The sequence below is a fragment of the Chironomus tepperi genome, unplaced genomic scaffold (assembly GCF_022539635.2).
Source record: "Chironomus tepperi strain 1889 unplaced genomic scaffold, CSIRO-AGI_Ctep_v1 contig_445, whole genome shotgun sequence".
Classification (NCBI taxonomy): Eukaryota; Metazoa; Arthropoda; class Insecta; order Diptera; family Chironomidae; genus Chironomus; species Chironomus tepperi.
Window position 1 is genome coordinate 5,584,240 of NW_027226567.1, and position 16,506 is coordinate 5,600,745.

Consider the following 16,506-nt stretch of genomic DNA (forward strand, 5'->3'; position numbering starts at 1 on the left):
GATACTATTCCAACTTGGTTGACTGGATATAAAGCTATAAAATGGAAGAACACTGGAAAAATCTTAAAAATAAGTAATAAGGCACAATTTCTTAGGAGAATCATTTATTTATTTCTTCTAAAATAATATTATTAACAAAGTTCATGTTGCATTGATAATTGCGTAAATATTTTTTTAGCAATAGATTAATTTTTTCATGATAATCATTTAGGTATCTAATATCTGAGTCCCGTAATCACAAAGTGGGCTTCACAAAGGTACATATATCGTCTACCAAGTCAAGTCAAACTGTTTACCGGTTCTTATTCTCCTCTATTCCTTTCTTAAGCAATCGTAATGAACTCTTCACATAAACTTTCAAAAATTCCATCAATTCCTCACTCAATTTAAATGTCCATAAGCTAAATTCTTAATTCTTACAACATTAAATTACCCATCTACCATAATAATTCATCTAAAATAATCAACAGATTGTGATGTCCTAATGTCGGCTGTAAAATTGCATTGTAAGTTCTCTTGGTAACAGTTTTAAAATATGCATTTGAATATGATTTAGAGTCATTAAACTACTTATTCAATAAGAATTATAACTAAAAAATTTAATGCGATGCTCCATTTGTCAGTGACTTTTTCTGCTCAACCTTATATTGCTCAAATAGAAGCTTCATATCCGCAAGTGCTCGACAAATTTGCTGTGAAAATCTCTCAGAGTCTGTAACATTGCAGCTCTTGATACTCGAAATGTGGAAGAAGATCAGGTCTTCTCCAGCAATGATGTATGACACACCATAACCGTCAGATGAAACTGGACCGAATCCGCCGCCAGCAGAAATGAAGTTTGGATTTTTCTTCAAATCCATTTTTGGTGTCTGTCCATGTGGTGTCTGACTTGTTGACAATCTCCATGGTTCACTTAAAATTTCCTTCAAGAATGGCGAGTCTACCTCAAGATACTTAGACACAACATACAGACAGAACAAATGACGATCAATTCCTCGGCCACACATTGCATCTTGATATCCTTGTTGATGTCTCTTACATGCTTCACCAAGCAATCGAACTCTTTCAGTTGCGTTTACTTCTGGATTTTGCATAGCTTTAACCCATGCTGCAGACTCAATTGTACATGGACGGACAGTTTCTGTGCGACCTTCACGATATAATCTCGTCATCGATGCTTCATAAGTCAATGAGAATTTTCCATAATCTCTATAGTAAGCAAGTTGTAGAGCCATTTGGATGAATGCGTCGGGGGAACAGCGGCATGTCTTCATGAATCCTTTTCCGTAGGCGTCATGGACGAGGATTCTTAAGTCGACGTCCTAAAAGTTGAAAGACTTTATAATATTTGGAAGTTCCAGTAGATGACAAAGATAATACTTACACTAATAACCTTCTGTGCATCATCGTAGGCTTGGTCAATTGTCTTCAATAAGCTGTCATCATTAAAGCTCCATGATAATCTAGTTGGTGTTGGTGGGAGTTGCTCAATTTGTCCTGGTGTGTTGCCATTCTCGTCATATCTGTGTAAATACCCAAACAATGATTCAGTTAGTTTAATTCAATATTTTTTAAGATTTGATCAAAGTAAACAATGAAAATTTTGATAGAGAAAGATAGAAAACATTTAAGAAACCAAATTAAAAATAGTAAGGAACAAATATTTTTCTAATCTTAGTATTCAGAACAAAAGGAAGCTAAAGATCAACTTCGTTAATCGATCACAAGTGTCTGATGACGCAAATGATTAGATTAAGCTCTGATTACTTAGATCAAAGTATGCTAAAAGATTTTGTACATGCAATGATACTCAAGTTAGTAGAAAACCAATGTGCAAAAAGATAATTTTGTGATTTAGTAAAGAAACCCTAATGGCACTAAAGTAAATCATCTGATTTCAATTTAGTGACTCTTAGGAAGATAATACAGTGTTAGTAGTAACCAAAATATGTCTAATTAAGGTAGAATTTACAGAAAATTTTGGAGAAATTTCGAGATTTTTCTTTGTTTACATTTTGATTGTTATCATCCAGGATGGATTCTTGGATTACTGTATACACAACTACATCTTCTAAATCTACTTCTAATGTGTTAATCTCAAGAATCTATCCCAAAATTTCTCCAAAATGTGCATGTAAGACAAATTTTGAAGCATGAACGATGATTCTTTCAGGATTTCCATTTTTGGAAAATCCAGTCATCATTTACCCTTCATGATCATCAGCAAGACAGCACTCCCATACGTGTCCCATGATTGGTGCATCGGCCCTACATTAAAATTATCAAAAATGCTTAATTCATGTGCAAAAAGTTAAATGCTCAAAAGTATTTCATGTCTTGTGGTGGAAAGAAGGCTTTGAGCGTCCAAAAATGTTTATGGATGAAGAAAGTTGAAGACCTGTGAGATGATCTTATAAGTAGAATGTCCAATTATTGAGTTCTAAGCATTCAAATGCGATTAATCTAATTGACTGCTTATTTACATCGATGACATCAGCTGCCACTGGTAGTTCCATGTAGATCTTTCAAGTAGTCATGCAATTTCGGTATAAAAATTCATATTCCTAATAAGGATATCAAATTACAATTGGAGACGCCTCCAATATCAAACTGTACACGTGCAAATAATATAATAAATAAATGATAATCAAGCTACGGCACAATAATTAAAGTAAGAAAAAAAAAAATTAAGCTACAAAGTACAACTTTAGAAAGTAAAGTAGGGTAAAGTACAAAACAATTTAGAGCGAATCACATTCATTAAGCGAAAGGAAGATAAGGCAAATTAATCATTCAATTACCGTCCAGATTGCCCTTCGTCGACAACTAAGCTTTCCCAAATATGACTCATCACGGCAGCGTCGCCCCTTTATTTTGTGGAGATGATTTAAGGATAAGATGTGAAAAATTTTGATCCGTAAAGTTGACATTTTTGTTGGCATTTCCACCACGTAAAATAATTGTCTGTCAATGATTAATAATTAAGGATACTTACCATGTATGTTCTGCATTGAATCCAATCTGTAAACAACAAGACAATAATCAGCATGTAGCTCCATAAAAATCAATAAAAATTCCAAACTTACTCGTCCATTTGTAGCTACACACAACGTAAAGCTCTTGTCAAACCATCGATCACATCCCTTTCCATGAAGTAAATGACGTCCAAAATTATCAAGCTTCTCAGGCTGTGACAAGTCAAACTCAAATGGTTCATCGTCCAATGACACAACGAAAGCAGCACTTTCAATTAAAAATAATGATGTCTTATTAACGCCACGCGAGAAATACATTTCTCTTGCTTTAGCCCATTTGGTACGGTCCCACGCTGTCAATGACGCCAAGAATTCTTCGCCATGAACTGGAGCTGATTTTGATTGTAAAATTTGCTCAAATTGATATTGAAGTTCGCATGGTTTTAATAATCGGCCTTTGTGGTAAATTGGCATTTTGTAATAACAGCCTTTGTGGATGACAACGATATGCCGGGAATCTTTGTAATGAACAATCTTGTCGGTCTCGACACCAGGAATACGAGCTGTATTGAATGTCCTTTCATATTGCCATGAACAGAGTGGAATTAATCCTTGAACCATGATTGGCTCTAGTTCCTGTCGATCAATGCTTCGTCTGAACTGAAGGAGAAGATGACAGACACTTGCGGCACGTGCAGCTTGATTCTTTGTTGGATGTGTGAAAATAGCATCAACACCATAGAAATTACTGTTGACCATAAGTGGACTTCTGCCGCGGAGATAGACATACTCTTCCCACCAATCAGACACGTAGTTTGTGGACCACCAGCTTTTAAGGATCAAATACCTTTGAAGCTTCTTTCCAATTCCATTTTCAAACTCTTCTGCCTCTTTGGTTACTTTTTCATATGTTGCATCATCCATAAGTGGACGAACTGAACGCAACCATCGAGTCATTGTGTCATGTACGCTAGGAAGTGGCAAGCGTGGAATTGAACTTTGAAAACTATAAAGTCCTGGATTATTCCATTTTTTGAAGACTATAAATGAATTTTAAGACATGAGATTAGTGAATGCGGAAGGAAATTAGTCTGGAACTGATAAGAACTTACCTTTAACAAGCACAAACCAAATTTTAGTTGATAAGCTTGTTTTGGAGCCAGATCCACGTGCTTCATACATCCATCCCTTGTATATCAAGAGACCTTTGAGTGAGTAACGCATTATCATACATATCAATATCCAATACGTAATTGCGACTAATATGCATGAAATGAAGTGCCAGAAGCTTCCATCACTGTCGGGGAATGTGAAATAAAATTGTATTAAATATGAATTTGAGGAAGTAAAGCAGCATAATTACCTCGGCATTATTTTCATAGTTGTATTGACTAAATCATATGGAACTTTTTTACTTGCATAGTGCATCAATGTCACCAATATCATAATGACCCATAAACTTTCCAAATGTGCTGGATATGCGCCATTACGTATACCGGCTTTTATTCTTGCCAATCTCTTCTTCCATGACCTTACACCTGATTGCCAGACGAGGTTAAGAACCTCACGATCATAATCAACATTCCAACCTTCATGGGTGATGGCGAAACTGAATGCGACAGCTTGATGTGCTTCAGCCATGATTCAGCTTTAAGAGGTTGATCCTCTTTTTTAACAGACACAAAATATTCTTCTTCTTAGTTTGATGAGTTAGGCTTAATTCTTAAAATAGTTTAGTTGTCGATTTGTACTTCTACGTCTGTAAGGAAGATAAGAGACATAAAAAAAATTAATTATCAGTTTACCAGGCCTTCAATGAATAAATGAATGAAACGTAAAATTAACAACTGATAAAAATTAGTCACGAGTTGTTGACTCGAAATTGTCCACAAACTGGTTTTTGTGGAGATTATTTCATTAAGATTGGCAGAATTGAGTGGAAATTGCGGGAATTTCATTTGCATGCTTAATTATTGGTGTTGGACAGCTATTGTCATTGACTCAACTTGTCACTCTAGAGACTTGTCCGGATAAAAAACCGTTACTTGTCTTGAATGTGAACTGATTGACTCAATTCTTCTAGTAAATTCTTGAAGGAATTGAGGACAGTCTGAATATTCAAGTACTTGTTTCACTTGAAATGTGATTTATCATTGACTGATGAGTGTCTGAGCAACAGGTGAATTATTGGGCAACCCCTAACATCTACTGAGCATTCTTAATCTAGTGAGTATACTCTCTACTAGCACACTTTGTAATTATAATTCCTAATTTCATGAGTATAGTGCGCATTATTGTCATATCAACATCATTGATGGGAATCGAACTCTCGTCTTCATATGATAAAGTGATAAAGATAGCCAACCTGTTGTCTAACCGCAGGACCACACAGGCCTTACTCTTGCAGTAGCAGATTCTCCTACTAGTGACTCAATACCTCAGATGCCATTCTATTCTAAATCCACATAATTGAGATAGGTCAAAAAAGTAAGTTTGTCATGCTCTTTGCCTGTTACGGAAGTAACTATATCATTTCTGGTCTAATTTCGGATGACCTAGGTAGAAACCAGATAGCATAACTGCCTTACCATCTTCTTGTATATTCAATCTTTACTCTTTTGCCTGTTTTGACGGTCAATATCCATAAATTTGAATTTTGTGTTATTTTTCGAACCATTTTATTATCAAGTCTTGAAGGCTTTTGCCTTGTTTCTTGACCATATCATTCGAACTTGTGAATAAATTTGACGGTCAACGAGCAGCATTCATAATAGAAAGGCGTCTGTTTGTTTTTATTTTTGCAATAGTTCTCTTACGTTTTAAGATTTATTGCAACTGCTTTATTGATGCTCACTGGATCAATAGGAACTAATCATCAACATCAATTAAGGCATTCCACATGGCTTATGAATGAGATGTTAATTGATATACACATGCTTAACATGTGCTCAAAGCAGTTTGACATGTTTGTAAACAGCAAAAAATTGCAATATTATTTAAGTGATGTAACGGAACAACCTTTGAATTGTTAAAAATATTGGCGTGAACTTTCTGACCTAGAGCAACTGTTGATGTTGAGGCCTTTGAACTTTATCGATTTACCTTCGATTTCACTTATAGTTCTACGAACTGCACAATAAGAATCAAGCCTAATTAAATCACTTTCAAGTTTCCACTAAACAGCCACAATGGCATGGCTAGATATTATGTCACAATTCAATTCACTTGGATATATTTCTTTTTTCTTCTGTATAGTATACAATAAGACCATTTTGCAGATGCAGATGGATATATTATGAAATCCGTACGTTTAGCCGTGTGTCTTTCAAGGTGATTTTGTTTTCTTTGTGGATATTTGTAAACAACATTCTGTCAATGAACTCAATGTTTTGGACTTTGTATATGCAGAGGTTTATTTTTTTCTTCATTTATTTACTTCTAATGGCTTACGGCTGATTGAGTTTATGAGTTTTAAATAGGTCAAAAGGGTTTAATTCACTTTTATGGAATGTTCTGTGGAACTGTCTATGGAACTTCTGTCTTTTGGTGGTTTTTGTATTGAGGAAAGGGTTAAATAGATTGTGATGTTGGGTATGAGTTCCCTGACAGGCGAAGACACTGCTTTTTGGTTCTACCGATGGCTAGAACCTCGAATCCATGGATAGACCTCCAAATTCCCAAAAATAACCTAACCTACTTCACTAACTTCTGTTTATGTACATTTGACTCAAATTGAAACTTGTCCTTACACTCAAAAAACAGCCTGCGTAAACAATAATTTAGATCACTTTAATTCGTGTGCTTACAGCTGTACAATCGATACTAATGTGACGTCCACAATGCTTCCAATGCGGTGTCAAATAAACATCATTTCTTTTAATCTACTCTTGTTTTTTTTTTGTAGACGTTTCATAGCGGCATGTTGCACTATATTGGTATAAGTGAGTTGGAAATGTCAAGCACGAGAATGTGGCTGATGAGAAATAAACAAGTCTCAAGTTATATTGTTTTTGTATGATTAACTAATTTTATAGTAGATCCAAAGTCCAATAAATGAAAAAAAATTATTCACTTTAAAAAAAATAAGTTAATTTACTTTACATAGTCATAACGATACAAGTGATTATTAAGGGAGACTTAGAGCATTCAAGGTAACCCCATGTAAATGTATCAATTCCGTTTTAATATTGTTCTCACATGTTTGAGACTTATAATTTTCTATTTATTTATTATTGTTTTCCGTGAGTTTTTGTAAACAATTCAGAAACCTGTTACAGCAATAACAATATTCGTCATTTCATTCATTCAGATTTAGTCTATACAGCATTTTTAGCGATGCGGCTGGTTTTGTGTTTTCAAAATATTGTACTAGAAATGATTTGCGTCAATTCCGTCATTGCAGATTAAAATTACCTAATATGCTGTGCGTGGCAAGTTTTATTTTTAACCTTATCAGTGAGAAAATTGGGTTAGAAAGCAGAATTCAAGAGGCTTGTTTATAGATCTTTAGATTTAGAGAATGTGCTCAAAATTTTCCATTGGATGACGAAAATTATTTATTTTGAGAGACGTCAAGGGTATATGTATGTAGGATGGATTTTGGGGGTCAACTACTCTCATATAAAAATATGGCCGTTTTTAACGGTCAAACATTTGAATTTTTTGTAAACACTAACACTATGAAAGAAAAAAATATTGAAATTTGATTTGCAAAATTTTCTACTTTTAGCTGAATTTTGTGGATACAGAAGCATTGTAACTGCTTTATTATTTACTATTTTGACTAGCTTAAATAATTAATCTATCTAATATTTGCTAATCTTAGCTAAACCAGCTAATCTTTTGATATTTGTTTTTAAACTTCAGAATGCAACAAATTTTATTGTTTACTTTAGCATAGTGAATTCCGTATTATTAAGAATATAAAGCAACAACGATTATTTACTAATAAGTATAATTAAAAAACTTCCTTATGAATTTAAATAATTATGGTGTTAATTGTTTGAAATTAGAAAACAGACTAAAGTATTTATATGAAGGGGTCAACAACTATGCAAGGGTGAAATCAACTAATTGAAGTTTTAAATATAATTTGAATTTTAAACGACAGTTGATACATTCTCAATACGTATAGTTGAGCAATCTCTATATAAGAGGATTTATCTTGACTTTAGCATACATTAAATTTGAATTTCATTAAAATTGACATTTAAAATAGCAAAAAATTATGCGATCGACGAAAAAACTTATCTGAGTTGACAAAAATGCATTATAAATAGTTAAAGGCAAGCTGACTAATTCTAGCGTACTATTGTCCACTCGGGTTATGGAAGAATGATTTAAAACCTCATTAATCATAAGTTAATTGACTAAAGCGACTAAACTTGAAATTTATAGCAGAAACAATTAAAATAACCCACAAATTTGAGACCCCCTCCAAGGCACCATAAATTAATCCCATAAAAATGCCATCAAATAGTGCAAAACCTTCCAAAACTCAGCAATTAAAATTGTATACACAGCCAGACTATTACCAAATAATTTTTATGCGTAATGTCTTCTTCACTCAGCTAATTACTAAATTGAATTTATTCTGACCTACATAACGAGAAATACTTTATCTACCAAAATGTGTAAAGGAAATATCACAAAACGCAAAAAAAAAATGAAAAAAATATTTTTAGCAAGTAAAATGTCTGACTTGCTCTACAGCGATTGTAAATAAAGTATAAATCAAGTGCACAGTTATCGTTAATTAATTATTTTTTTCTCACTTAAATATGGCAAGTAAATTATCATGTAATGACCTTGAGAAACTTACACTTTCCAAATGTCTATTAAGCCACAATAAATCAGTCAAAATTGAAAATTTTCCTCAGCAGTCAAATAAATTTAATTATTTTTTTTTTAAAACTCAAAAATAGAAAAATTATTTTAAAAATATTTTTAATATCAGGAAGAGCGCAATGAAAAACTAAACGCGATCACTGGCACATGTCTCGAACGAAACTGCAGGCTAGAGCAAAATAAAGAGACGTGGAAAGAAGAAATAAAAAAATCTACTTCACAACCACATACATAAACATGACGCAAGTATTGTAGGTCCAAAGTCCAAAACAGAAGAAAATAGAGTTGTACATACACAGAAAAAATAAGAGGCAAATGTTGATTATGCTTCTATGCCCACATTTCTATATACTTTTGTTTTGATCGAAGAATTAATGCATTATCAAAATTATTCTACTTTGTCTCTTGGATCCGGATTGTTATGAACTTTGAAACCGCTGATTACAAATTTGAATCACGAGAATATTTGAGTATAGACTGTGACAAAAATATTTAATCACACGCGATCTTTTCAACGAAATGTTTGTTTTTTTATCAGTCAAGTGATTTATTTGCCGCAATATTTGACGAATGTTTGCGAAATTCGATTGGCATTTTGTTGACTGAATTTATTTACACATTTCTGTTAATTGAGAAGGGCAAATTCCACTCAAGTTTTAGGAAAATTAAGAAGTGAATCCAGAATATAATGTAACTGTATTACCTTCAATTGGAGTAATGGTAACAAGATCGAAGGCATTTCACTCATTACATAGACAATTTCATTTATTTTAAGACTAATCTGAGGTTCGATTCTCACTATATAAACACTAGGTTCAAATTTGAGTTTTGAGTTCGATGGTTCGTTCTAGCAGGCACAGAGCGTGCTCTCCCTAGAGCTGAGTAAACTGAACAACGCTCACAAGCATGCTCATCTATTATATTTAAGGTGAGCAAGCTCTCGAAAGCATACTCTTTGCCTCTTAGGGTTGACTAAATCTAACCCTAAAAAAAGTAGTTATCCGCCTCAAATCTCTCCTATATATCTTTTAGATCTGAACAGCTAAATGCTAAACTTAAGACTAATCTGAGTTTACAGTTTACTTTCAGTTTACAGTTCAAAGGATGAATGATTTGTTCTTGATTCGATTAGTTCTGACTAGATGTATGTCTAGTTCTAGGAATTTCGGATCGATTAACCTACTTGTTCCGTATAGTGATCTGATTTGTCGTCCTTAGAACTAGCTCTAATTCTTAAGACTAGATATAAAATTTAGTCAAATAATCTATCAATTTGGGTGAATTTGTACTAAATATACAATTGTTAAGTATCACAACGATCAGTCTCGGCTTACTGGGAATAGAACACACGTCTTAGATAGGTAGCTGTGTAATTTTTATACTCTCAACTTGACTGTCTTCTTAACAAATTTTCAATATGAGCAGATCAATAATACTTCATGTGAAGAAGTCTATACTCCTCTTAAAGACAGTAGTTGAAGTAATTGTAGCCCTTAAATGCCCCTAAATGCGCATCACTTATTTGATAACATATTACTTATTTGTCCAAAAAAATTTACCCTTTTGAACGCTTTCATTTGCCTTATCAGTGAGACCAAAAAATTATATTGGCACTTCTTCTTATCATTTAATTAGGACAAGGAGGCATTATGAGTATTATCAAAACAAGCAAATAATCTTGACAGAAACCAGTTTCACTAATAACTGACTAAGTATAGCTTAACTGAAATAAATTTAAAAACCTGACTGGGGATGTATTTCCATCCATAATAAATACTTAAATCGTGTTCACATAAAAATATTGCCGTGAAAAATACTACCGACTCTATACACAGCTTGTATGTGTTGAAATCATATCTATTAATATGAATTTTTAAAATTTACAAGGACTTCCACATATTAAAACGGCACATAACGTTCTTATGGTTTACTATTCATTCATCGGTAAACATTATCACTAACACAATCAAGCACCCCAGCTGTTAGGGGCCAATACTTTCAGACAAAAAATACAAAATATTTTTGGAGGTGTGTCGTGAGTCTGTGTTAGAATGCTCTAATGCATTTTCTCTATTTACTACATGCTATATCATGTCTGTACTTGTTGTTTTGTTTATTAAAATGCTAATTATGTGATACTGGCACGGCAAACAAGATTTATTGCGCAAATAGAAAGGAATTTAAATAACTTTTGGTTTGTTTTGAGGAAGTTTAGCTACAAAAAGTCACAAAATTAGCAGATTTTGTGATTAAAATTGATCATTCACTCAGAAAACAGAAATGCTCAATGTCACGTCGTCCCTTCCGTTTTGTAGAACAACAAAATAAAATGAGGGACCTTGAAACGCAGCCATAACAAAAAAACTCATTTTTACAGTCTTTTGTACGATTTACGCATCATGCGTAGATGTACAAATATTGAAAATTTACTTAATTTTGTTCTACATTTCGCATGAATTTTTTTCAAAATTTATTCGCACGGCACACAAAATGCATATGAGAATCTATGATTAAGTATAGTTGCATAATCTGTTGCATTTTTATGTACTTTCTCTATGATTTATTTTAAAAACTAATTTTTAGTGACTTTAACTTGATATTTCAATGAAAACTTCTTGAAACTCACTTTTATAGACCACTGGATGTTGATTAACACTGTTTAAGGCACAAATTATGTGAATTTTATGTTAAAATTTTTAATTTTTTTCAAGAGCAAAATATTTTCGTGTCTCGACAATTTCTCGAATTTTTCCTGACTAACTTATACATTCGAGATTGATTCTCTCGAGGTTTTTATGTGCTCAACATTTTCAGACAGTTGGTTGTGAGTGAGAGAGGTTTGTGGCGCACGTGGATGGGTGATATGAGATTTTGTTACTTAATTTATGGATGGATTTAGCAGAGACAATAGGATTTATGTGACTTAATTGATTTTTGACTTGATAATTCACAACTTTTGTTAAAAATTTGACCAAACTTCATTCAGAAATCGAAACTTTTGGGGAATTTAAATATTTTATTTAACGTAAATAAGAATTTCCTCTCTGAGAGAGTTTCATGCTTACTCTCTTGATATGAATCTATGAAAAAATACTCTATTTTTCAACATGTAAGCATTAATAGAAATAACAGAATAATCTAAAACATGAATGAAATTTCTAGCATATTCTATCAAAATCATAAATTTCTTTGTATTTTCATGATTATGTTGCTTACCTTAACTCCGATACTTGATGCTTTTGGTATTGATAATAAAAGACACTTGAAGTTTCTGAATCTATACTTAGATAGTCTACCTGACTGAATTTAATTTTAATGCAATAAAATACTTTTTAATTCAACCTGATTGATTACTGAACTTGCTTGAATGCGGTCAACTTTGATAATGAATAAAAAATAATGTCGTGCACTTAAGTATATGTAGTAAAGCATAAACTTCAACTTGTTGTTGATATTGTAAAGTTTGTAATCCAAAGTTAAGGGGCTTTTTCACCAATTTTGAAAGATAGCGTAGCGTAGCTGCATACAGGGCAAATGACAGTCATTTTTTCTTACCTGGCTTTGCTACTGTTTATGGTTTTTGATATTTTAACGAGTTGGAGAGACTCGTTAAGTTTTTTATGCTTTGCCGATCAGATTATTAATTTATTATTAGGTACTTTAAATAGATCAAATAATATATTTTGTAATTTAATTCTCTTTAAGGAAGGGCTAAAATTCAAATGTTTTTACCACGACATTTTATACCAATTCACAAATGGCACAAATGGATAAGATTCCTTCAAGGAACCATATGGATACTACATGGAGGAGCCTTCCATTTTGTTACTAAAAGAGCTTTAGAAGAGCATTAATAACTTCATGACGGAGACTTCTTCAATTGAGTTGTACGGTATTCAGTATCAGTCAATCGGACTAATGACATGCATATTTTAATGTGTCCATAATAAATTATATCTAAAAACATTAGCTTTAAAACTGATTAATGTGAAAATATTGCTCCTAACACAATCTAAAGTCCTTAATTTACAGTCATTTGCCAACATTTATGCTTCGAAATTTGGATTTAAAAAAATATTCTTTCTGAATATTCAAAGCTGGTCAAACATATTGATTGTCATTATACTGTTTAATTGAAAGTTGAAAATTTAAATTCAAAATACATAAATTGTTTTTTATAGAAATCTTGTCAGTTGAACTTGTCAGTTAAATTTGAATTCACTCACAAGTTTTGTCTTCAACAAAACTGAATGAAAAATTACTTACAATTTTTTGATACAACAATCTTGTAAGCGAAAAGTTTGAGAAATTCTATAAAAGAAACCAATCTTTAACAATTTATTAATAGAAAATTTCAGTATCTTTAATCCCAATGACAGCCACCACTGCCAATAATTCTTAAATTAAACCTTTCAAACTCCTCAAATTAGCACCAAAAAAATTTAATAAAAAAATTTCTTCTAATCACCTTCCAATTAATCTTCATCTTCATCTTACTCAAAATTCGCATGCTTTTCACGTCTGCAAAATAATTACTTCAAATGAAAAGTTTGTCTACAAAATTTGATTCCTAGAATTTAATTAGAAACTTTTCAGCACGTGCAAATGAGATAAACGAGAATTAAAAACCTTGATGAAATTTAATTAAAAATCGTTTAGAATCTTGATGAAATTTTCAGCTTTGAAGTTGGTTCCGCAAAAGCTATCGCGGACTGAAATATCTGTGGACATAACATTCTTTAACTCATCCACGATAAGCTTAAGGGCAGTACTTTTCAACCTTTTTAGTGTTATGGCTAATCTTGGTTGTAGATCTCGATCGAAACTGCACGCGGTGTACGGTTCATGTCACCATTGTGCAGGGGAACTAAGTTTGAACTTACTTACTGGAACCATACTCCTACTTGAAGCCTAGGCTGCTACAAAAGGCTTTCCATCTGACTTTATTGCTGGGCGAATCGCAAAGCTTGAATAAATTCACATTTTTGACATTTAACTGGCTCATTCCCATACTACTGCCTTCATTGCCAACCTACGCTATGTTGCTTAATTCCACAGTTTCGACAACACTGCTCCAAAAGGAATGGAAGTAAAGCTCATCAAGATAAAAAAATGCCAACGAATAATTTTCGCTCTTCACAAAAATCATCAACATTTATTCTCATTAGGAACTAAAGCTTTCATATCTGCTGTTGAGTGGGCTCATCTCTCAATTCGCTTTATATATACTTTTTTTCTACAAGTCATCTCACAAGAATTACAGTCCGTTTCATTCATCTCATGGTTAGAAGTAATTTATTGCCTTTTCAATAACATTGCGATGTCCAGTTTGGTTGGATTAATGATGCAGGCTATGTTTTTGTTGGATGGACTTGACTTTATGGTCTTTAAGTTCCACAGAAAAATAAATTATATTCAGCAGCAGACGAAATGGAATATTTTGTCTGGGAAAAAACTTCTCAATCAGTCTACACTGCCAATTTTCATTAAGAATGGAACTTCTGCGTCTGTTACAACTGATGATAGTTTTCTCAATCTATACAATGACTGCTCATTGTATGCCATTAATAATCAACTCTGCCAATTGACATTCAATATTGAATGCTTAACAAGCTTGTTGGAATGAAAGAAAAGGCGAATATCCTTGTGGGAATTTGGTTTGGTTCTTTGGGCATGAAAGTTGGGGATTAAAGATAATTTTTGAGGTTACTTAAAGCTTGACTAAAGCTGAATATTTTGCACGATTCTTTAAAATTTGTCGTGTTTTGTCGGAATACATTCACAATTGCTTTTAGGGCTTCTAAGTTGCCACACGCGTGGCATCCATTTGGCTGCCAAACAGATGTGCCTTCCATTTTATGTTAATAAAAGAGCTTTGATGGAGCTCTAAAAGCTTCGTGGCGGGAGCATGCTTCATATGTGTTGCTCTGGTATGCCTCATTACTAAAGAAAAGGACGCATTTAAATAGAAATTCCTTAGGAATCGAACCAAGGTACTTCACATAGGAAGCAATTTGACTAATCAATCTGCTATTACTACTAATTAAATGCTCAATTCTCATTTGTAAATAGCAAGCAAGTAGTAATTTAAGTTAGTATTCTGTCAAGCTTCTTAACAACCTTCATTCGTTTTGTTGTAATAGCAAGTGTCTGGAAATTTTAACCTTTTAGCAAATGCCTAAGCGCGAGTTCGATTCTTATACGCATCAAGTTATTTCAAATAGTTCAAGTCCAAGTCTGGTTAATTGGTTTAAAACCCGGCCTAATATCGGTCCAACTTTGGCATGGCTCCAGATTTAAACCGAATTCAGCACCAAGTTGGGAGTCATGTGAGCCTAGGGCCTGGATTTTTGATAAATCCATCATTCTGTGTTATCGGGTATTATGAAATTGACTTAATTCCTGTTAACAGTTCCTTAACTTTTTAAAAAAATCAAGTACTTATAATAGTTTCAAACCATTGTCTAGAGAGCAACATCTCTCCACACTTATGTATCAATAATACAATTCAACATCCACTTCAATTCTCACAAAATATCCCCAAAGGAACTAACACAAGAAAAAAAAGAATAAAATTCCCTCTTTTCATTTTTCAAAGTTTTTAATGAAAAATTTTCCTTCTTTATTGGCCACAAATAGCAATTCTTTTTTGCGGAAATCGATATTTCTCTCATAACAGTAAACTTGAACTGATGAAGGAGCCTTGAGCGATGAGTTTTCAATTTTTTTTTCTTTTTCATGTTATTGATATTGCTACTTGCTACTTTTTTTTTATTTCCAAAGGGGCTTCATGTTCATGAGAAACATTAGCTTTGGTAATTTTCCTTCTTGTCTGTTATGCTGTCCATTACAGTAAAATAATTGAAATAACTATGTTAATTTGCTGACATAAATGACTTGACTTTGCTGCTGACTAAATTCCTTAAATGTTGATTTCTTTAATTATAGTCAATTTGAAGACAGTTTGTGTCTGCATTAATTTTAATTACAAATGGAATTTAGGTTAAAAATTGGCAAGTCATGACTGAGATGAAGTTTTGTGAAGAATTAGGACAATAGAAATGAGAACAGAATCTATAAGATAAATAAAGCTATTTGTTGCATTAGCAGTCCATTTGTTGTGATCAGAATTGCATTTATCATGCAGCTGCTAATATAAAGTATTATCTAATGCAGAACAACAACTTATTGAATCAGTCAATTATGATGTATTGCATTAAAGGGGATGGACGGTTACAGAGCTTTATGGCGTTCTATAAAGAATTCATAATAGCGGATCCAGTGAGTCTTCAGAAGAAGTAATAATAGATGCAGCTTTGGCAGTCGTATATAAAGGAATCATATCCTTAAAGGCAAAGAGCATGCTGTCATGATTCAGAAGTATATCTTTGGTACCTAAAAGTGGATTCTTTGTCTGTTACTGTGGATAACTTGACACAATTAATATTCAGATTAGGCTTAGTTAATATCCAAATTCAAGACCTAGAGTCGACTAATGAGAGAGTCGACTGAGATTTACTTTGAAACGTTCTGTATGTCATTAATCGACCGTGATGCTAGTTATTAACTAGACATTTTGTCAAGTTATCCTCTAGAAATACGTTTCATCCAAGTTGCATTACTGCTGAATATCTTACAATTCCTTTTGTTACAATTTATATCATTTCTAAACGACTCGAAGCAG

The 16,506-nt window shown here is 32.9% G+C and overlaps 1 protein-coding gene across 4 annotated transcripts; it reads right to left on the reverse strand.

Annotated features, from left to right (window-relative positions):
* Positions 1–87: 87 nt before the first annotated feature.
* On the reverse strand, positions 88–11,573 carry whd (carnitine O-palmitoyltransferase whd). 4 transcript variants are annotated; one of them, XM_070650115.1, is made up of 8 exons: positions 11,449–11,573; positions 4,339–4,734; positions 4,088–4,272; positions 3,087–4,015; positions 2,996–3,021; positions 2,802–2,867; positions 1,385–1,523; positions 88–1,322 (listed from the first exon to the last, which is right to left on the reverse strand). In XM_070650115.1, exons 2-8 carry the CDS (start codon positions 4,614–4,616, stop codon positions 600–602), a joined length of 2,346 nt encoding a protein of 781 aa, XP_070506216.1. In that variant the 5' UTR covers positions 4,617–4,734; positions 11,449–11,573; the 3' UTR covers positions 88–599. The 4 variants fall into 4 exon arrangements, with proteins under 4 accessions (XP_070506216.1, XP_070506217.1, XP_070506218.1 ...); XM_070650116.1 differs by lacking the exon at positions 11,449–11,573 and adding an exon at positions 10,382–10,506; XM_070650117.1 differs by lacking the exons at positions 2,802–2,867; positions 11,449–11,573 and adding exons at positions 2,209–2,268; positions 8,797–8,999.
* Positions 11,574–16,506: the final 4,933 nt, after the last annotated feature.